Source organism: Pan troglodytes, chromosome 9 (genome assembly GCF_028858775.2).
Source record: "Pan troglodytes isolate AG18354 chromosome 9, NHGRI_mPanTro3-v2.0_pri, whole genome shotgun sequence".
NCBI classification, from domain to species: domain Eukaryota; kingdom Metazoa; phylum Chordata; class Mammalia; order Primates; family Hominidae; genus Pan; species Pan troglodytes.
Window position 1 is genome coordinate 65,160,520 of NC_072407.2, and position 20,700 is coordinate 65,181,219.

Consider the following 20,700-nt stretch of genomic DNA (forward strand, 5'->3'; position numbering starts at 1 on the left):
AGACTCGGTCTCCAAAAAATAAATAAATAAATAAATAAATAAATAAAAATACAAAAGAAACACTGGCTTACCTGTTGGCCATCAACCTTACCCTTGCTAATTTTATCTGCTCCCTGGTTCTCTAGGAATTAGCTTTGACCTCCCGGGCTCAAGCTACCCTCTCAAGTACCTTAGCCTCCCAAGTACCTAGGACTACAGGCATGCACCACTATGCCTGGCTGATTTTAATTTTTTGTAGAGATGGGGTCTTGCTATGTTGCCCAGGCAGGTCTTGAACTCCTGGCCTCAAGCAACCCTCCTGCCTTCACCATTCAAAGTGCTGAGATTACAGCCATGAGCTACCATGCCTGGCCAGGTATTTGCATTTTCTCCCTCTATTCACACTCTGCTGAAATGTCCCATGTAGGGCGCTGGCTTTCCTTCCCTCTGTTCTCTGGTGATGACTGACTCCAGGTTTCTAGCCTGCTGGTCAATGGTGCCAGGCACCATTACAGGTACTTTATATGTATTAACAACCTTAAGAGATAAGTAGGTGCTTTTAATGTTCCCTTTTACAGAAGAGGAGACTGAGGCACTGTGGCCAGGTGATTTTCTTTTTTTTTTTTTCTTTTTTTGTTTTTTGAGATGGAATCTCGCTCTGTCAACCAGCTGGAGTGCAGTGGTGTGATCTCGGCTCACTGCAAGCTCCTCTGGAGCTTAGGGAAGAGGTTCTCGCTAAAGACCTTGTAGTCTGAGTCATTAATGTACAGAAGAAATGTGAAGAGCCAGGCCTCAATCATTCTGGCCTTCTCCTCCATTTCTCCATATTGTCCCAGTCTCATTTCTTTTTTTGTTTTTGAGATGGAGTTTCTCTCGTTGCCCAGGCTGGAGTGCAATGGTGCGATCTCAGCTTACCGCAACCTCTGCCTCCCGGGTTCAAGCGATTCTCCTGCTCAGCCTCCTGAGTATCTGGGATTACAGGCACATGCCACCATGCCCGGTTAATTTTGTATTTTTAGTAGAGACAGGGTTTCTCCATGTTGGTCAGACTGGTCTTGAACTCCTGGCCTCAGGTGATCCGCCTGTCTCAGCCTCCCAAACTGCTGGGATTACAGGTGTGAGCCACTGTGCCCGGCCTTTTTTTTTTTTTTTTTTTTTTTTTTGAGATACAGTCTTGCTGTGTCGTCCAGGCTGGAGTCCTCCCAGGTTCAAGAGATTCTCCTGCCTCAGCCTCCTGAGTAGCTGGGACTACAGGTGCATGCCGCCACACCCGGCTCATTTCTTTTAGTAAAGATGGGGTTTCACCATGTTGGCAAGGCTGGTCTTGAACTTGTGACCTCAGGTAATCAGCCCACCTTTGCCTCCCAAAGTGCTGGGATTACAGGTGTGAACCGCTGCACCTGGCCAGTCCCCACCTGACTTCTTTGTGGCTTTAACAAGAGATTCAGCTGTGGGCAGTGGGGAGACTTCCCTCAGTTTGCAAGTCAGTACCGTGCAGGTTCCCACTGCTTGCACTGCTTTTCTAAGTTTCTGTTCTGCTGATCCTCCATCTCTAAATTCTGGTGCTCCCCTAGGGTCCTTGGGTGGTCTTCTCAGAATTGACTCTTCCATTCTTGTGGTTGTAAATTATTGTGCTGACAACTCTCAAGTCTATGTGGCTACCATTTAATGAGCAAAAAATGTGTGTTGTTTCAGCTGAGTTGCTGTTCTTATAATTCTGACCGGAGAAATCCTAAAATTTACAAACAAAAATTAAAAACAGGGCCTGGTGCAGTGGCTCACACCTGTAATCCTGGCACTTTGGAAGGGCGAGGTGGGTGAATCATCTGAGGTCAGGAGTTCGAGACCAGCCTGGCCAACATATAGTGAAACCCCGTGTCTACTAAAAATACAAAAATTATCTGGGTGTAGTGGCACACGCCTGTAGTCCCAGCTACTTGGGAAGCTGAGGCAGGAGAATCGCTTGAACCCGGGAGGCAGAGGTTGCAGTGAGCCGAGATCACACCACTGCACTCCAGCCTGGGTGACAGAGCAAAACTCCTTCTCAAAAAACAAAAAAAAGTAAATAAATAAAAAATAAAACAGGTAAAAATCCCGTAATTTATCACTACTTGGTATCCATTCTCCCAAACACTTTGAGAAATATAAGGGTAGTCATTATCTGACGGCTTACAACAGAATCACCCAAAGGGGGGCTACCTGTCAATGCAGGCTGGAGTCTCCAAGCTCAGGGAAGATTTAAAAAATTGCTCTTCTGAGGGATGCAGGGTGCAGTGGCTCATGCCTGTAATCTCAACACTTTGAGACACTGAGGCAGTGGGATCACTTGAGCCCAGTTCGAGACCAACTTGGGCAACATAGTGAGACTATCTCTACAAAAAATTAAAATTACCTGGGCATAGTAGGCATGTCCCTATAGTCCCAGCTACTCGGGAAACTGAGGTGTCGGATCGCTTGAGCCCAGGAGCTTGCGGCTGTGTTGAGACATGATGACACCACTACACTCCAGCCTGGGTGACAAAGAGCTTCAAAAGAAACAAAAACAAACACACACACACACAAAAACCACACAAACGAACAAAAAAAAAAACATAAAAAAACTGAAGAAATCTCTCCAAACATATTCTGCCTGGTTAAAAAGATTGAGAACCGGCTTTAATACCTGGTGGCTTAAAAAAAAACCCACAAAAAACAAAGAAAAGCAGCCAGGTGCAGATGTCTGTAATCCCAGCACTTTGGGAGGCAGAGTTGGGTGGACTGCTTGAGCTCAGGAGTTCAAGACCAGCCTAGGTAATATGGTGAAACTGTCTCTAACAAAAATACAAAATTAGCTGGGCATGGTGGTGTGCACCTGTGGTCCCAGCTATTTGGGAGGCTGAGGTGGGAGAATCACTGGAGCCCAGCAAGTTGAGGCTGCAGTGAGCTGTGATCGCACAACTGTACCACAGCCTGGGTGACAGAGCAAGACCGTCTGAAAAAATTGAGAGCTGCTGACCTAACCATACACAACTCTGTACCCCACAGTATCCACAGGTTGGCACTGTCCCTGTGCTTTCCCTCCTTCCTCAAGACCAATTAAAAAGCAGAGATTTGGCCAGGCACCGTGGCTCATGCCTGTAATCCCAGCACTTTGGGAGGCCGAGGCGGGTGGATCACCTGAGGTCAGGAGTTCAAGATCAGCCTGACCAATATGGAGAAACCCCATCTCTACTGAAAAAAAAAAAAAAAAAAAAAAAAAAATTATATATATATATATATATATATATATATATATACACACACACACAATAATTAGCCGGGCATGGTGGCGCATGCCTGTAATCCCAGCTACTTGGGAGGCTAAGGCAGGAGAATCGCTTGAACCTGGGAGGCGGAGGTTGCGGTGAGCAGAGATCCTGCCATTGCACTCCAGCCTGGGAAATAACAGAGAAACTCTGTTTCAAAAAAGTAAAATAAAAAGCATAATTTGGCTGGGCGCAGTGGTTCCCATCTGTAATCCCAACACTTTGGGAGGCCGAGGCAGGCGGATCATGAGGTCAGGAGATCGAGACCATCCTGTTAACACGGTGAAACCCCATCTGTACTAAAAATACAAAAAAGTAGCCGGGTGTGGTGGCATGTGGCTGTAGTTCCAGCTACTCAGGAGGCTGAGGCAGGGAGAATGGCTTGAACCCAGGTGGTGAAGTTACAGTGAGCCAAGATAATGCCACTGCATTCCAGCCTGGGTGACAAGAACGAGATTCCACCTCAAAAAAAAAAAAAAAAAAAAAAAAAAGGCACAGGTTTGGGAGGCAGGCAGATCACTTGAGGTTAGGACTAAGCCTGGTCAACATAGTGAAACCTCTACTAAAATCCCAATAACTAGGCTTGCTTGGTGACAGGTATGTGCAATCCCAGCTACTCGGGGCTGAGGCAGGACAATCACCCAATCCAGGTGGAGGCTGCAGGGAGGCGAGATGGCACTACTGCACTCCAGCTTCAGACTCCATTGTCCCTCACTTCCCCCAGGAAAAAACAGATTTGGGCTGGGTGTGGTGTCTGTAGTCCCAGGCCCAGCTGCTGGTTAAAGTCAAGTAGGTTTGCTTAAGCCCAAAAGCTTGAAGCTGCAGTGAGGTTGTGATCATGTCACTGTACTCTAGGACCAGGCAAGAGAGAAAAAAAAAAAGATGGATGTTCTACTCAGGTTACTCATTTAACACACTGCCTATCAGGCAAACTGTCAGATGTCCCTTCAAGTTCCAGGTACTTCAGGGAGCATGAGAGGAAAGCCAGTTTCCCATGGAAATTTACACACTGATGCTAAGAGACACATACACACAAAAAAAGTAAACAGGACTATGTAATCAATCATTTTATTATTTTCATCAACAACCAACACAGCAACACAAATTGACAGCCAGTCCTCAAGGGAACCTTTTTTGAAGTGAAGAGCAAGGCCCTGCATGAGCTACCTACATGGAACATAGTATTTGCAATATGCAAATGGAGACCTAAAGGCTCATGATGGGAACAGAAGGTGGCTGTATACAGAGGAACAGACACGAAGTGGAGTTATGGGAAGTTCAATCAACAATTGGCAACAAGCTAGGTCAGTAGTTTACAAAACTGGTCATCTATGCAGTGCCTGAGTTTGGGTTCTGGGCCTGGATTATGTAAGAAAGGCAGCAAAGTCTGGGTGCCATGAATCACACCTGCAATCCCAGCACTTTGGAAATCTGTGGTGAGAGGATCTCTTAAAGCTATGGCCTTGAAACCAGCCTGGGTAACAAAACCAAGCCCTTGTATCTAAAAAACAAAAGGGCAGGTAGATTCCAGAGAAATAATGTTGCAGGAAGGGGGTGATAAAATACAGAAATGTGATACACAGCAAACCCTCAACTGCTGTTTCATTGGCTCCCAGTGTCTTAATCTGTGTCTGCTAACACTTTAAGGTACATCTGAAATACTCCCCAAACCCAGAAAGCTTTTCAACAGCTAGGTTGTCCAAGGACTTGGAAAATTCACCTTCCGATGTCCTCCAAGACAGATTCCTGCAGAGGTTAAAAAAAAAAAAAAGTTCTTATTGGATTGGAAAATACAAATGAACACAATATTTAACACTATGTAACCTAGGAGCAAAAGGTTGCTAATATAAAATCAGTTAAATATTTAAACAGATACCTACCATTTTTTATACACCTTATTTGCTCAGACCTGGAAGAAATAAAACCAATGTTTTCAACAAGTGATTATTACTCCCTTTCTCTGTATAGAAATCTTTATCATCCCTCAGACAGTTCCTTCTGGAACAAATCTTCCTCTTCTCCCCCAGCCAGTCCCAGTGGGTTCACCTTTACAGGCTCTGGGACTAGGACAGAGAGTAAGACATGTGAAAGTTTCTTCATTGGGAATTTTTAGCATAGTCCACCTTACATTTAGGTTTACTCACCTGTAACTTCAGCCTGGAGTGAACACAGACACCTAGTTTTCCTGCAAAATCAAGAAAGAAAAATGTAGTCTTGAGAGACTTTCATTCTACGTCACATTTTACAATCTCTCAATTATATCTATTGCTTGGCAGAAAGAAGTTTCAGGGCACATTTTATAGGAAACACTACTTAGCCCAAGAACTTCCTATTGGCTGTAAAGCCTCCTCAAATAACTTGCAATTTTTAGAACATGTCACTGGAAGGCAGGCTCACAGCTCAGAAAATACCTTTCAGTCACACATTGATCAGACTGGGGCGGTATTCAACTCATCACTGGTGAGCAGCAATTCATCACTGGTGGTTCAGGAGATCAAAGACTTTGGATTAAGCCAGTTATGTCTGTGTACATTCACCCAGACCACAGTGCTATCACACACAAAAATCACAGAAAATTTTATATAGCAGCCATTGATGGTAACTATTGCAAAGCCATTTACCTCAAACTCCTCTTGGGCTTTAGAGAGAAGGTGCTGGCCCTGAAAGGAGGAAGACCAAGTCAGTAGTGCTTCTCATATCCCGCATTACGTTGTTCCCACCCATCATTCTTAGAAAATCAGATTTCAGAGTCTCAACAGCAAGTCATCAGCCGAACGAGATTCCATGTAAGTCATCACAAACACAGGCCTAAAAGGCACTTTTTCCTACCCTATATACTGAGTGCATTGAATTCCGTGAAATTACTCACCTTTGAGCCAAGCAGGTTATTGGTTAGTAGTACCTAGAGAAAAACAAAGCTGTGGGTGAAAGATTCCTCAGACATGGTTACCCCCCACTCCCTGCGTTCTCCAGTTTCTCAGGTGTTCATGTATTTTCACTGTCGGTCATAGTGAGCTAGTTTGATTCATCATAGAAACTGCCTACTTGGTGGCATAAGCTGTAAGGAACAAAAAATATCAACTAACCTCTCAGCTCTGAAGGCTTTTCAATGGTATATAGCAACAAGCTGCTCCTGAATCAAAAAATCATTCAATTAGCTAATTATCCCAAACGGCCAAAACTATTTTAGTTACGGTTGCTAATGGACAAACTAAGAAAAGGTAACCAAATGTCTCAGACAGTTCCTTATGGAATAAGCTCTCATGCCCTCTTCAAGTTAACCCTGGTGAGTTCACAATTACTGGTTCCCAGGCTAAAACAGGGGTAAGGCAGGATGTTTCCTCCTCATTGGAGCTGAATCCTGGAAAGCTACAACTGACAAGCATTCGTCTGACCCTGGGCAGATCAGTGGGCATCTATCTGAGAGAAAAAAGGGGAGGTCTAGAAACATCACTACAGAGAACAAGAGGAACCAGAAAACTTTATGGGTTAAGCAGGCTTTGGTAACAAATATCAAAATGCCTAAGTTATCTATTAGATAATAGGCCCACAGAATTCGAAAAACAACTTACTGTAAGATAGAAGGCAGACTGTCATCAGGAATACCTGGAAAGGAAAGCAAATTAGTTATTTTAAGGTATTAGGATGGAGTGAAGCTTATTCATAAACAACAACTGCCATCAGAACTCTAACATGCTATTAACTTTTGTACCTCACAGAACATCAGCTTATCAATTCAAATCATCTGACAGTAACGTGATCGATATATGGATGAGGGTAACAGCACACCCTTACAAGAACTGTAGTACCGGGTTGCGATCTCCCTCCCCAGAAAATCATTTCAAGAGGAACAAGATGGAAGGCGCCAAAAAACATTGCTTCCGCCGGCCACTTGTTTTCTTGTGAACATTTACAAAGATGACATACACCAATTTGGATAATTACCTGTATTCACCCTGGGAGGCAGCTGAATTCCCCAGGATAGATTATGAGATGCTGTAGACAACAGAGGAAAGCATTTTATGTACCTAAAAATAGTCATTCAAAGACCCCTTAAGACCTCTCTCTCACTTCTCAGTAGTAAGATGACATCACTTGAAAGTTCAGCCATATGCTTGTCATTTTGTGTTCATCATGGAGTGGTTATCTACAAGGTCTCCTCTGTAAGAGCATAAACCATGTACACCTACCTGGGACATTACTGTAACGCTGGCTTTGCATAAAGATGGGTCTTGTCCCATTCCTTCACCAGTAAGGTCTTGTGGGCTGAACATCTGAAAAAATAACACCCTTCACTAACACCTCAGACAAATCAATAGGGCCCTGACATTTGTTGCGTACAGTACAGTGCTACTCAGAATTTTCTGTGTTTTCTCCACTAATCCATCAGAAAGAGAGAGTTCAGTTCGTAAAATCATCCCCGTAGCAACTTCCACACACTCAACGAAAGAGCAGAGATTAAGAAATGGCCGTAAGAACTTACTGCAACAACAGAGCTCTCTTCGGTTCCAACGTGCGCGTAAATCCTGCAGACAGGAGCCCAATAAGACATTAGGTCAACACAAGGCATTTCGAAAACGCTATTTTCTGAAGAGACGGCTAAGCAGGAGGCTTGCAGGGCCCATCTCCTCAGAGTTACTTATCCTCACGGAGCTCAGTACAGGTCTGTGAAAAGGTCCTCATCATAGGAAGGGGGACCTACACGGCCCGCCATCGCCATTTTGTCCTTCACAAAGCCCCGCTGCTACTTTTAAGCCTCGAGGCCACACACAAGACCTTATCCGCCAGTCGCCCTGGCCAGACAGCTACAACACAGAAGGCATAGTGCGTGCTATGCTATGTTCGCACAATCGCTCAAAAGAAAATAAAAAGACAAAGCACAAAAGAGTAACAGCTATAAAGCCCACGAGGCCACTTACCGAGAGCAGTAGAAAAATGAGAACGAATCTCCCCCGGGGACACGATTAAATACCATGCCGCAGAGGCCCACGGGATTTGGGGGCGGGGCTATGGCGAGCGCACGCGCATACGTTGACCGCATGCGACCCCGGGGAGTTGTGGGTAGAGAGTTCCAGGGAAGGAGGGCGTAGACAAAGCGCCACCTGAACTTGCGGCGCGAAAAAGGCGCGCATGCGTCCTACGGGAGCGTGCTGGCTCACCGACCGCATTGCGGCTTGGTTTTCTCACCCAGTGCATGTGGCAGGAGCGGTGAGATCACTGCCTCACGGCGATCCTGGACTGACGGTCACGACTGCCTACCCTCTAACCCTGTTCTGAGCTGCCCCTTGCCCACACACACCCCAAACCTGTGTGCAGGATCCGCCTCCATGGAGCTACAGCTTCCTGAAGCCTCGATCGCCGTCGTGTCGATTCCGCGCCAGTTGCCTGGCTCACGTTCGGAGGCTGGTGTCCAGGGTCTCAGCGCGGGGGACGACTCAGGTACTGGATCCTGGGCTAAGCTCGGGAGGAGGTCCCCTTTGGTGGGGCCATTTCGGGAAAGTAAGTCAGGACGTAAGTGCTTCACTGAAGACAGGATCTGATTTTTTCCTAACTGGTTCCCTATGTCCTGCCTTCTGGTGCGTTTTCTTTAGATCTTGGACTACTACGGGCCAACATTAGCTAACATTTATGGAGCACCGTTTTAAGCACACTATATGAATCGATTAATCCACCAAAATCCCAAGAGCTAGGTAGGATGACAACCCCCATTTTATTGATGGGGAACCCTAAAGAGCTCCGGCGGTGCTGCCTGCTGCAACTCCTGCCTGATCTATATGGTTGCAGTCAGCTATAGACTGTTTTACTGAGACCGGACAACATTAGTTCAGTCGTTTGTGGTAAACATCTACGTGTACAAGCACACTTTATAAACATTTTTTTCTTTCTTTTTTTTTTTTTTGAGACGGAGTTTCGCTCTTGTTGCCCAGGCTGGAGTGCAATGGCCCTATCTCAGCTCACTGCAATCCACCTCCCGGGTTCAAGCAATTCTCCTGCCTCAGCCTCCTGAGTAGCTGGGATTACAGGCATGCGCCACCGTGACCGGCTAATTTTGTATTTTTAGTAGAGACAGGGTTTCTCCATGTTGGTCAGGCTGGTCTTGAACTCCTGACCTCGGGTGATCTGCCTGCCTCGGCCTCCCAGAGTGCTGGGATTACAGGCGTGAGCCACTGCACCCGGCCAAACATTTTTTTCTTTCAAGACGGAGGCTTGCTCTGTCGCCCAGGCTGGAGTGCAGTGGCGGGATGTCTGTTCACTGCAACCTCCGCTTCCCAGGTTCAAGCGATTCTCCTTCCTCAGCCTCCTGAGTAGCTGGGATTACAGGCTCCCACCATCATCATGCCACACTAATTTTTGTATTTTTAGGAGAGACGGGGTTTCATCATGTTGGCCAGGCTGCTCTCGAACTACTGACCTCAGGTGACCTCCTTCCTCAGCCTCCCAAAGTGCTGGGATTACAGGGGTGGGCCACCACACCCGGCCTGGCTCAGCATTTTGGGAGGCCAAGGCGGGAGGATCTCTTGAGCCCAAGAGTTCAAGACCAGTCTAAGCAACATAGTGAGAAACCCATACCCATCTCTACAAAAAAAAATGGAAAAAATTAGCCAGGAGCGGTGGTGCATGCCTGTAGCCCCAGCTGCTTGGGAGGCTAAGGTGGGAGGATTGCTTGAGCCCAGGAGGTTGAGACTGCAAATGAGCTGTGATCAAGCCACTGCACTGCACTCCAGCCTGGATGACTGAGACTGACCCTGTCTCAAAAAAAAAAAAAAAAAAAAAAAAATGTGGGACAGATAAACTGGAAAATCAAGATGGCCCAGAGTAGACAGACAAGGCTGGGGAGGTTGTGTGTGGGAATGGCAGTTGGGAAATGCTTTATAGAGTGTCTGGGCCTGAAAGGGTAGAAAGGCTTGGGAGGGGAATTCCAGTTAAAGGAACAACTGGAGCACAAGCTTGGTGCTAGAAAAAGAAGGAAGTGTGTAGCTACAATTCATGAAAGATGGGCAAAAGGGGAGTGTTAGAATATAAAACTGGAAAGTATTTCCTGGGGAAAGCCAGATAAGCAGGACCTTGAATGCAAAGCTAAATCATTTGAATTATACATAGAAAAGAAAAAAAACCGGGGAGAGTTTTTAAGTAGGAAAGTGATTAAGACATTGGGGGATAAGATGGAGACAAGGGCATTAATTAGATTGCCATAGTAGTTTAGGCAAGAGGATTCAATACTAACAAGTATAATGGCAGTGGAAGTGGAAAAGAGGGGATTTAGGTTAGGGGTCTCCAACTCACCTACAGAAATCAGCTAAGTAATGTAGGTAAGTGAAATGAACCGAGTTGGGACTGGTGAACTGGGCAGCCCTTTCACAGCTCCAGCTGATTGTTGCCTTGCGACAATATTGTCTCTGTGTGATCAGAAGTCAGTTTTCAAAAGAATCCAGAAGTCCAGAATTGTGTATTTACCCACTTTGAAATGTTGAATTTAAAATTTTTTGGCCGAGCACGGTGGCTCATGCCTGTAATCCTAGCACTTTGGGAGGCTGAAGTGGGCGGATCACCTGAGGTCAGGAGTTAGAGTGAAGGGGTGGGTTGCCCCTCCACACCTGTGGATGTTTCTCGTAAGGTGGAACGAGAGACTTAGGAAAGAAAAAGACACAGAGACAAAGTATAGAGAAAGAAATAAGGGGACCCGGGGAACCAGCGTTCAGCATATGGAGGATCCCGCCAGCCTCTGAGTTCCCTTAGTATTTATTGATCATTCGTGGGTGTTTCTCGAAGAGGGGGTTGTGTCAGGGCCACAAGACAATAGTGGGGAGAGGGTCAGCAGACAAACACGTGAACAAAGGTCTTTGCATCATAGACAAGGTAAAGGATTAAGTGCTGTGCTTTTAGATATGCATACACATAAACATCTCAATGCTTTACAAAGCAGTATTGCTGCCCGCAGGTCCCACCTCCAGCCCTAAGGCGGTTTTTCCCTATCTCAGTAGATGGAACGTACAATCGGGTTTTATACCGAGACATTCCATTGCCCAGGGACGGGCAGGAGACAGATGCCTTCCTCTTGTCTCAACTGCAAGAGGCATGCCTTCCTCTTATACTAATCCTCCTCAGCACAGACCCTTTACGGGTGTCGGGCTGGGGGACGGTCAGGTCTTTCCCTTCCCACGAGGCCACATTTCAGACTATCACATGGGGAGAAACCTTGGACGATACCTGGCTTTCCTAGGCAGAGGTCCCTGCGACCTTCCGCAGTTTTTGTGTCCCTGGGTACTTGAGATTAGGGAGTGGTGATGACTCTTAAGGAGCGTGCTGCCTTCAAGCATCTGTTTAACAAAGCACATCTCGCACCACCCTTAATCCATTTAACCCTGAGTTTGACACAGCACATGTTTCAGAGAGCACGGGGTTGGGGGTAAGGTCACAGAATCTCAAGGCAGAATAATTTTTCTTAGTACATAACAAAATGGAGTCTCCCATGTCTATTTCTTTCTACACAGACACAGTAACAATCTGATCTCTCTTTTCCTCACATTAGAGACCAGCATGGCCAACATGGTGAAAACCCTTCTCTACTAAAAATTCAAAAATAAGCTGGGCGTGGTGTGGGCGCGGTGGCAGGCGATTGTAATCCTAGCTACTTAGGAGGCTGAGGCAGGAGAAGCGGTTGAACCCGGGAGGTGGAAGTTGCAGTGAGCCAAGATCACCCCACTGCACTCCAGCCTGGGGGACAAGAGTGAGTCTCAAAAACAAACAAAAAACCAAAATATGCCCGTGGGCCAAAGGTGGCCTTTGATTGTGAGTTTGCAACCTCTTGTGAGTGACATAGAATCTACTAGAAAAGAGGGCATTTAAAAAAAAAGTAGGCTGGGTGGAGCGGCTCACGCCTGTAATCCTGAAGGGGGCCAGCCCCTCCACACCTGTGGGTATTTCTCGTCAGGTGGGACGAGAGACTGAGAAAAGAAATGAGACACAGAGACAAAGTATAGAGGAAGAAAAGTGGACCCAGGGGACTGGCGCTCAGCATACGGAGGACCCGCACCAGCACTGGTCTCTGAGTTCCCTCAGTATTTATTGATCACTATCTCTACCATCTCAGCCAGAGGGATGTGGCAGGACTATAGGGTAATGGTGGGGAGAGGGTCAGCAGGAAAACATGTGAGCAAAGGACTCTGTGTCATAAATAAGTTTAAGGAAAGGTGCTGTGCCTTGATGTGCACGTAGGCCACATTTATGATTGACTTTACACAAACATCTCAGCGCAGTAAAGAGCAGTATTGGCCGGGCGCGGTGGCTCACGCCTGTAATCCCAGCACTTTGGGAGGTCGAGGCGAGCGGATCACGAGGTCAGGAGATCAAGACCATCCTGGCTAACACGGTGAAACCCCGTCTCTACTAAAAATACAAAAAATTAGCCCGGCGTAGTGGCGGGCTCCTGTAGTCCCAGTTACTCGGGAGGCTGAGGCAGGAGAATGGCGTGAACCCGGGAGGTGGAGCTTGCAGTGAGCCGAGATTGCATCACTGCATTCCAGCCTGGGCGACAGAGCCAGACTCCGTCTCAAAAAAAAAAAAAAAAAAAAGGCAGTATTGCCGGTGGGGCGCGGTGGCTCACCCCTGTAATCCCAGCACTTTGGGAGGCCGAGGTGGGTGGATCACGAGGTCAGGAGTTCGAGACCATCCTGGTTAACATGGTGAAACCCCGTCTCTACTAAAAATACAAAAAAAAATTAGCCGGGTGTGATGGCGTGCGCCTGTAGTCCCAGCTACTTGGGAGGCTGAGGCAGGAGAATGGCGTGAACCCTGGGCGACAAGGCGAGACTCTGTCTCAAAAAAAAAAAAAAAAAGCAGTATTGCCGCCAGCATGTCTAACCTCCAGCCATAAGGCGGTTTTCTCCTATCTCAGTAAATAGAATGTACAATCGGGTTTTATACAGAGATATTCCATTCCCAGGGACTAGCAGGAGACAGATGCCTTCCTCTTATCTCAACTGCAAAGAGGCCTTCCTCTTTCACTAATCCTTCTCAGCACAGACCCTTTATGGGTGTCTGGGGGACGGTCAGGTCTTTCCATTCCCATGAGGCCATATCTCAGGCTGTCTCAGTGGAGAGAAACCTTGGACGATACCCAGGTTTTCTTGGGCAGAGGTCCCTGCGGCCTTCCGCAGTGCATTGTGTCCCTGGGTACTTGAGACTGGAGAATGGCGATGACTTTTACCAAGCATACTGCCTGCAAACACATTTTTAACAAAGCACATCCTGCACAGCCCTAAATCCATTAAACCTTGAGTCAATACAGTGCATGTTTCTGCGAGCACAGGGTTGGGGCTAGGGTTACAGATTAACAGTGTTTCAAGGCAGAATAATTTTTCTTAGTACAGATCAAAATGGAGTTTCTTATGTCTTCCTTTTTCCACATAGACACAGTAAGAGTGTGATCTCTCTTTCTTTCCCCCACATAATCCCAGCACTTTGGGAGGCCAAGGCAAGCAGACTACTTGAGCCCAGGAGTTTGAGACCAGCCTGGGCAACATATGGAGCCCGTCTCTACAAAAATAAAAATTAGCTGCGTGTGGTGGTGCATGTGTATAGTCCCAGTTCTGGGGGAGGCTGAGGTGGGGAGGATTGCTTGAGCCCAGGAGTTCAAGGCTGCAGTGAGCTTTAATTGTGCAACAAATAGAGGCCCTGTCTCAAAAAAAAAAAGAGGGTTTCACTCTTGGTCACTGTAACCTCAAACTCCTGCGCACAAGCAATCCTCCGGGCTGAGCTGGGACTACAGGCATGGGCCACCGTGCCCAGCTAATCTATTTTGGTTTTTGAATAGACAGAGGTCTTGCTGTGTTGCCCAGGCTGGTCTCAAACTCCTGGGCTCAAGTGATTCTCCAGCCTTGGCCTCCCAAAGCAATCCCTAGGTAACAGACTCAGTCTGGCTTCCTGGCTCTGGCTTCTTCCCTTCTAGTTCATTCTCCACACTGTAGTCAGAGTGATCTTTACGAATAAAAACTCTGGTCGGTCGGGCACAGTGGCTCATGCCTGTAATCCCAGCACGTTGGGAGGCCTAGGCGTGTGGATCACTTGAGGTTGGGAGTTCGAGACCAGCCTGACCAACATGGAGAAACCCCATCTCTACTAAAAATACAAAATCAGCCAGGCGTGGTGGCATATGCCTGTAATTTGAGCTACTCAGGAGGCTGAGGCAGGAGAGTCGCTTGAGAAAGGCGGAGGATGCGGTGAGCTGAGATCTGCCACTGCACTCCAGCCTGGCCAACAAGAGCGAAACCTCTCTCAAAAGAAAAAAAAAAAAAAAGTCTGGTCAGGTCCCACTTCAGCTCACAATCGTTCAGTGCCTCTCCATTGTCTTTAAGCTATAGCCCAAATTGATCAATACAGCCATTAAGAAGTGCTGCTAGGCCAGGCGCGGTGGCTTACCTGTAATCCCAGCACTTTGGGAGGCCAAGGCAGGCGGATCACCTGAGGTCAGGAGTTCAAGACCAGCCTGGGCAACATGGTGAAATCCTGTCTCTACTAAAAATACAAAAATTAGCTGGACATGTTGGAGTGTGCCTGTAATCCCAGCTACTTGGGAGGCTGAGGCATAAGAATTGCTTGAACCTGGGAGGTGGAGGCAACGATGAGCTCATCGCAACGAGCTGAGATCGCGCCATTGCACTCCAGCCTGGGCGACAGAGTGAGACTCTGTCTCAAAAAAAAAAAAAAAAGCCCTGCTTCTAACAGGGCCAATGGCTCACACCTGTAATCCCAGCACTTTGGGAGGCGAAGGTGAGAGGGTCCCTTGAGGCCAGAGGTTTGAGACCAGCCTGGGCAACATAGTAAGATGAAACCCCCATCTCTACAGGAAAAAATCCCTGCCTCCCTATCGCCACCCCTCCCCCAAGCCTAAACTACCCCTTCTCACCCACAGTCAACTCCCTGGGGTTTGATTTTATCTAGGTAAATCATCCTGCTATCTCTATTGTCTAGCAGAATACAATTCACAAATACAATTCAAAATTCAATATACATTTATTAGTTACCTCTATAAGTTTTTTTCAGTTTGCCTCTTTATGTTGGGAACGCTGTAAATTTTTAAATGATCTTTTCTCAGCCAATTCATTGACTGTCCTACCTTACCAAATGATTTTGCTCTTAGAGAGGTCTGGAGAGTGTTTGTTCAAGGAGCAACCCTGCCCCCACCTGGCAGCAAGAGGCACTGCCTCAATTAATAGAGGAGAAGGATATGCAAATGACCAGTGCTTGTCAGGGAACTGGCAGAGACGTGACAGTGGAGAAAAGGCTCAAATTCTTTTTGAGATGGGGTCTCATTTTGTCACCCAGGCTGGAGTGCAGTGGCGTGATCTCAGTTCACTGCAACCTCTGCCTCCCAGGTTCAAGCGATTCTCTTGCCTCAGCCTCCTGAGTAGCTGGGATTACAGGCGCCGCAACCACTCCCAGCTGATTTTTATGTTTTTAGTAGAGACGGGGTTTCACCATGTTGGCCAGGCTAGTCTCGAACCCCTGACCTTAAGTGATCAGCCTGGCTCAGCCTCCTAAAGTGCTGGGATTACAGGCGTGAGCCACCACTCTGGGCCTCAATTTCTTTTCTTTTTGAACCAGGATCTCACTCTGTCACCCAGGCTGGAATGCAGTGTGTGATCACGGCTCACTGCAGTGTTGAACTCCTGGGCTCAGAGGATCCTCCCACCTCAGCCTCCTGAGTAACTGGGACTGTAGGCATGTGCCATCACACCCAGCTAATTCTTTAATTTTTTGGAGTGTGACAGTGCCTCACTATGGTGCCTAGGCGGGTCTCCAACTCCTGGGCTCAAGCGACCAAATTGCTGGGAAACAGGCATGAGCCACTATACCTGGCCCAACATAAATAGAATTTCCTGGGTTGTGGAGGAGTGTGACATTGAGGTGGTCTTCCAGGGAAGAGGTGCTTTTACAACTGCGGTGGGTAACATGGGTATCTGGGCTACCTGCTCATGCAATGTACTAATGTTTTCTGGTTCTGCTTTCAGCTTCATCATGGATATACCATTTCCATCTTTATATCTGACTAAAGGGTCTGTCTGACTTTATGACTTGATAGGTCTGACAAGACCCAATTCATAATGGGGCAGTTCTGGATGCTTCATAGTCAAGCTTTCCAGTAACAGCCCTGATGCTATTTCTCAAAAGGCACCTACTTCCCTGCTTTGGACAGCTTGGCCTTGCTCCAGAGTCTCAGGGACTTGCATTGTGCTTTTGCCATAGGAGATTGCCATAAGTTCTACACTGAATCTTTTTTTCGCTACTGATACTTTGAACCCCCAGGATCTGCTGGATTGCATGGCTTAAGTGTGCATTGCATCCTAGACTTGATGCAGAGGCCTTTCCTGCTCAGAGTTTGAGTCAAAGTTGGCAGCTTAGCCGGTATGTGGGCTGGAGATATATTTCTAAGTCTGGATGTGACAGACACCATACCCATGCATTCTTTTTGTCTTTAATGGTGGCACTAATCTCTGTCCCTCCCCAGGATGTGATACTGCTTTTGATTTACTATCACAGCTGAAGAGAGGGAGGGGTTTTAGAGATCTCTTTGTCTGTCCCACTATGATAGGTCTTACCTCTTAGGCCAAGGACCCAATGCGATTACTTCAACTCCTAAGTATATCAATCCTGTTAAATACTTGTTTTTTTTTTTTTTGAGATGGAATGTGATGGCTTGCAGTGGTGCCATCTGGGCTCACTGCAACTTCCACCTTCCGAGTTCAAGCAATTCTTGGTCCTCAGCCTCCCAAGCAGCTGAGGCTATAGGCGCGCACCAGCACGCCTGGCTAATTATTATTTTTATTTTTATTTTTATTTTTGAGATGGAGTCTCGCTCTGTTGCCCAGGCTGGAGTGCAGTGGCGCGATCTCGGCTCACTGCAAGCTCCACCTCCCGGCTTCACGCCATTCTCCTGCCTCAGCCTCGCGAGTAGCTGGGATTACAGGCGCCCGCCACCAAGTCTGGCTAATTTTTTGTATTTTTAGTAGAGACGGGGTTTCACTGTGTTAGCCAGGATGGTCTCGACCTCCTGACCTCGTGATCCGCCCGCCTCAGCCTCCCAAAGTGCTGGGATTACAGGTGTGAGCCACCACGCCCGGCCGCTAATTTTTGTTTTGTTTTGAGACAGAGTCCCATTCTGTCGCCTAGGCTGGAGTGCAGTGGTGCAATCTCGGCTCACTGCAACCTCCACCTCCTGGGTTCAAACAATTCTCCTGCCTCAGCCTCCCATGCCCAGTCCCCGTTTAAACACTTGGAACTGAGGAAATATCTAGTGATGGGTCCATGGACAAGCAGACTTACTATGAGCTAGTAAGTTTTGGCTAGGACTTCAGTTACTGCCTGACACCTGTAAGTCCCCACTGTAATGTGGGGATCATGATGATGCTTTGGGTTTCCAGGTCTCAATGTCAGCTCAGATCTTGTGCCCAAAATCCTCAAAGTGTTTAGGCATTTCCCTTTACCCAGTGTACCGTTATCTGAGTAAGTGATATGTTGACATTCTCCCTTTTAGGAGGAACTGGCAGAACCGTTACAGTTTTAGCATCCTTTCGTAGGGATTTGTGTACCTCTTCAGTAATTGAGTTTTGGATGTGAAAGTTGTTTCAGCCAGGTGCGGTGGCTCATGCCTGTAATCCCAGCACTTTGGGAGGCTAAGGCAGTCAGATCACTTGAGGTCAGGAGTTTGAGACCAGTCTGGCCAATGTGGCGAAACCCCGTCTCTACTAAAAATACAAAAATTAGCTGGGCATGGTGGCGTGTGCCCGTAATCCCAGCTACTAGGGAGGCTGAGGCGGGAGAGTCCCTTGAACCCTGGAGGTGGAGGATGTTGCAGTGAGCCTAGATTGCACCACTGCACTCCAGCCTGGGCAACAGAGCAAGACTCTGTCTCCCCCACAAAAAAAAAAAAAAAAAAAGTTGGCTTAGATCCAGGAGCTGAATCAAGGATTTTGACTGTTTATTGTGGTGATTGCCCTTAGCTGCCTCTTCCTCCTCTATTCTTGCCTTTTTCTGTTTGTAGATGCTTAGTAGCATCCTTTTTGGCTATCCGCATATTTTTCCCCTAAGGATGCCATGCTCTATTGTATCCACAACTCTGTGAATCAAACGCCTCATGGCTACCCCTGCAACATTGACAGTTTTATGGTAGTTGCATATTTCTGGCTTTTGGCAGCTAAGCAATGCTACCCAGCCTCTGTTACGTGTTGGGAGATACTTCCCCGTATGTCTTGAGTAGCTCAGCTCTGTGACTGCTTCTCCTGTCATCAGCTGTGGACTGCTCAGAAGCCACCACTGAATTTCTAAGTGATGCTGATGTCCACCGATGTCACCAGTACATTCTTGATGGTCTTGTAAATGTGTCCTTCGGGTCCTTTCTTGGAACACCATTCTCTGGTCTCACATAGTACAGTATAGTACGTATATCTATTCCAGCATGCCCACTTTTTTCAGCCACTTTTTTTTTTTTTTTTTTTTGGATGGAGTTTTGCTCTTGTCGCCCAGGCTGGAGTGCAATGGTATGATCTTGGCTCATTGCAACCTCTGCCTCCTGGGTTCAAGAGATTCTCCTGCCTCGGCCTCCCAAGTAGCTGGGATTACAGGTGCCTGCCGCCATCCCCAGCTAATTTTTGTATTTTTAGTAGAGACGGGGTTTCACCATGTTGGCCATGCTGGTCTTGAACTCCTGACCTCAGGTGATCCATCCTGATGGGAATGTTAATTGTGGTAGTTTCTTTGCTTTTTTTTGGCGGGGGTAGGGGGGGGTCTCACTCTATTGCCCAGGCTGGAGTGCAGTGGCGTGATCTCGGCTCACTGCAACCTCTGCCTCCCAGGTTCAAGCTATTCTCCTGCCTCAGCCTCCCAGGTAGATGGGACTACAGGCGTGCGTCACCACGCCCAGCTAATTTTTGTATTTTTAGTAGAGATGGGGTTTTTTTTACCATGTTGGCCAGGATGGTCTCGATCTCGTGACCTTGTGATCCGGCCGCCTCGGCTTCCCAAAGTACTGGGATTACAGGTGTGAGCCACCGCGCCTGGCCTATTTGATTACTTAGAATATAATTTTGTGATTGGTGTGAAGTAGTGATCTAATTTTATTTTTTTATAGTACCATTTGGTAAATAGTTCATTCTTTCCCCCACTGATTATATTATCTCTGTCGTATATTGTTTCAAGTATGCATGAGTTATTTTTAGGCTCGTTTTCTGTTCTGTTGGACACTTGCCCATCCCTGTGTCTTTAGCATACTATGATTGTTACTTTATACATTATTATTATTATTATTTTTTTTTTTGTAGAGTTGGGGTCTCACTGTGTTGCCCAGACTGGTCTCGAACTCTTGGCCTCAGGTGATCCTCTTCCCTCAGCTTCCCAGAATGCCGAGATGATAGGTAATTATTATTATTATTATTATTATTATTTGAGATGGAGTCTTGCTCTGTTGCCCAGGCTGGAGTGCACTGGCGCGATCTCCACTTACTGCAAGCTCCGCCTCCTGGGTTCAAGGTTCAGGTGTTTCTCCTGCCTCAGCTTCCTGAGTAGCTGGGACTACAGGCGCCCGCCACTACGCCTGGCTAATTTTTGTATTTTTAGTAGAGACGAGTTTCAGCATATTGGCCAGGCTGGTCTTAAACTCCTGACCTTGTGATCCGCCTGCCTTGGCCTCCCAAAGTGCTGGGATTACAGGCGTGAGCCATTGCGCCTGGCCTGATTACAGGTAATTATTCCTTTAGCAAATAACATGCCTGCTGCCTGGTAGGGCTTATCTTTTTTTTTTTTTTTTTTGGTGTGAAGTCTTGCTCTGTTGCCCAGGCTGCAGTGCAGTGGCGTGATCTTGGCTCACTGCAACCTCTGCCTCCCAGGTTCAAGCAATTCTCCTGCCTCAGCCTCCCAAATAGCTGGGATTTCAGGCACCCGCCACCATGCCTGACTAATTTTTTGTATTTTTAGTAGAGACGGAGTTTTGCCACATTGGCCAGCCTGGTCTCGAACTCCTGATCTCAGGTTATCCGCCCGTCTCGGCCTCCCAAAGTGCTGGGATTACAGGCGTGAGCCACTGTGCCCAACCATACTTTATATAATATTATTATTATTATTATTTGTAGAGACGGGGTCTGACTGTGTTACCCAGGCTGGTCTTCAACTCTTGGCCTCAAGTGATCCTCCTGCCTTAGCTTCCAAGAATGCTGAGGTTACAGGTAATTATTATTTTAGCAAATAACATGCTTGCTATCTGGTAGAATTTGTCTTTAAAAATACGATTTTTTTTCTTTAAAGATATCTTTACTATTCTCTGCCCTTTTCTCTTGCACATGAATTATAGAATCATCTTACAAAGTTCTCACCACCAGATATTAAGATTTGTATTAGAATTGCATTTGGATTTTTAGATTGTTTGGGGAGCACTAATTTCTTTATG

At 46.9% G+C, this 20,700-nt stretch overlaps 1 protein-coding gene, 1 long non-coding RNA gene and 9 other non-coding genes across 18 annotated transcripts in view; 1 reads left to right on the top strand and 10 right to left on the bottom strand.

Moving 5' to 3' along the window:
- Positions 1-4,315: 4,315 nt before the first annotated feature.
- On the bottom strand, positions 4,316-8,304 carry LOC741337 (uncharacterized). The gene is made up of 11 exons (XR_672899.5): positions 8,183-8,304; positions 7,747-7,789; positions 7,454-7,537; positions 7,209-7,259; positions 6,836-6,869; positions 6,350-6,396; positions 6,133-6,165; positions 5,885-5,923; positions 5,408-5,448; positions 5,144-5,172; positions 4,316-5,009 (listed from the first exon to the last, which is right to left on the bottom strand). It is a non-coding gene; the product is annotated as an uncharacterized LOC741337 (long non-coding RNA).
- Positions 5,243-5,368, bottom strand: LOC112204884 (small nucleolar RNA SNORD22). The gene has a single exon (XR_002938630.1). It is a non-coding gene; the product is annotated as a small nucleolar RNA SNORD22 (small nucleolar RNA).
- LOC112204881 (small nucleolar RNA SNORD31) lies at positions 5,658-5,728 on the bottom strand. The gene has a single exon (XR_002938627.1). It is a non-coding gene; the product is annotated as a small nucleolar RNA SNORD31 (small nucleolar RNA).
- LOC112204880 (small nucleolar RNA SNORD30) lies at positions 5,996-6,065 on the bottom strand. The gene has a single exon (XR_002938626.1). It is a non-coding gene; the product is annotated as a small nucleolar RNA SNORD30 (small nucleolar RNA).
- Positions 6,236-6,300, bottom strand: LOC112204876 (small nucleolar RNA SNORD29). The gene has a single exon (XR_002938622.1). It is a non-coding gene; the product is annotated as a small nucleolar RNA SNORD29 (small nucleolar RNA).
- LOC112204885 (small nucleolar RNA SNORD22) lies at positions 6,493-6,617 on the bottom strand. Its single transcript, XR_002938631.1, has one exon. It is a non-coding gene; the product is annotated as a small nucleolar RNA SNORD22 (small nucleolar RNA).
- LOC112204877 (small nucleolar RNA SNORD28) lies at positions 6,939-7,013 on the bottom strand. The gene has a single exon (XR_002938623.1). It is a non-coding gene; the product is annotated as a small nucleolar RNA SNORD28 (small nucleolar RNA).
- Positions 7,333-7,404, bottom strand: LOC112204878 (small nucleolar RNA SNORD27). The gene has a single exon (XR_002938624.1). It is a non-coding gene; the product is annotated as a small nucleolar RNA SNORD27 (small nucleolar RNA).
- Positions 7,531-20,700, top strand: part of SLC3A2 (solute carrier family 3 member 2) — a 30,107-nt gene continuing 16,937 nt past the window's right edge. For 2 of the 8 annotated variants that reach the window (XM_063782985.1, XM_009423300.5), the window contains exons 1-2: positions 8,355-8,702; positions 20,387-20,479. In XM_063782985.1, the coding sequence (XP_063639055.1) occupies positions 8,591-8,702; positions 20,387-20,479 (205 nt within the window). In that variant the 5' untranslated portion in view covers positions 8,355-8,590. Of the gene's footprint in view, positions 8,703-19,579; positions 19,673-20,386; positions 20,480-20,700 lie in introns of all 8 variants that reach the window. The other 6 variants (XM_001159413.7, XM_054662367.2, XM_054662366.2 and 3 more) reach the window with 6 other exon arrangements.
- LOC112204879 (small nucleolar RNA SNORD26) lies at positions 7,613-7,689 on the bottom strand. Its single transcript, XR_002938625.1, has one exon. It is a non-coding gene; the product is annotated as a small nucleolar RNA SNORD26 (small nucleolar RNA).
- Positions 7,887-7,955, bottom strand: LOC112204861 (small nucleolar RNA SNORD25). Its single transcript, XR_002938610.1, has one exon. It is a non-coding gene; the product is annotated as a small nucleolar RNA SNORD25 (small nucleolar RNA).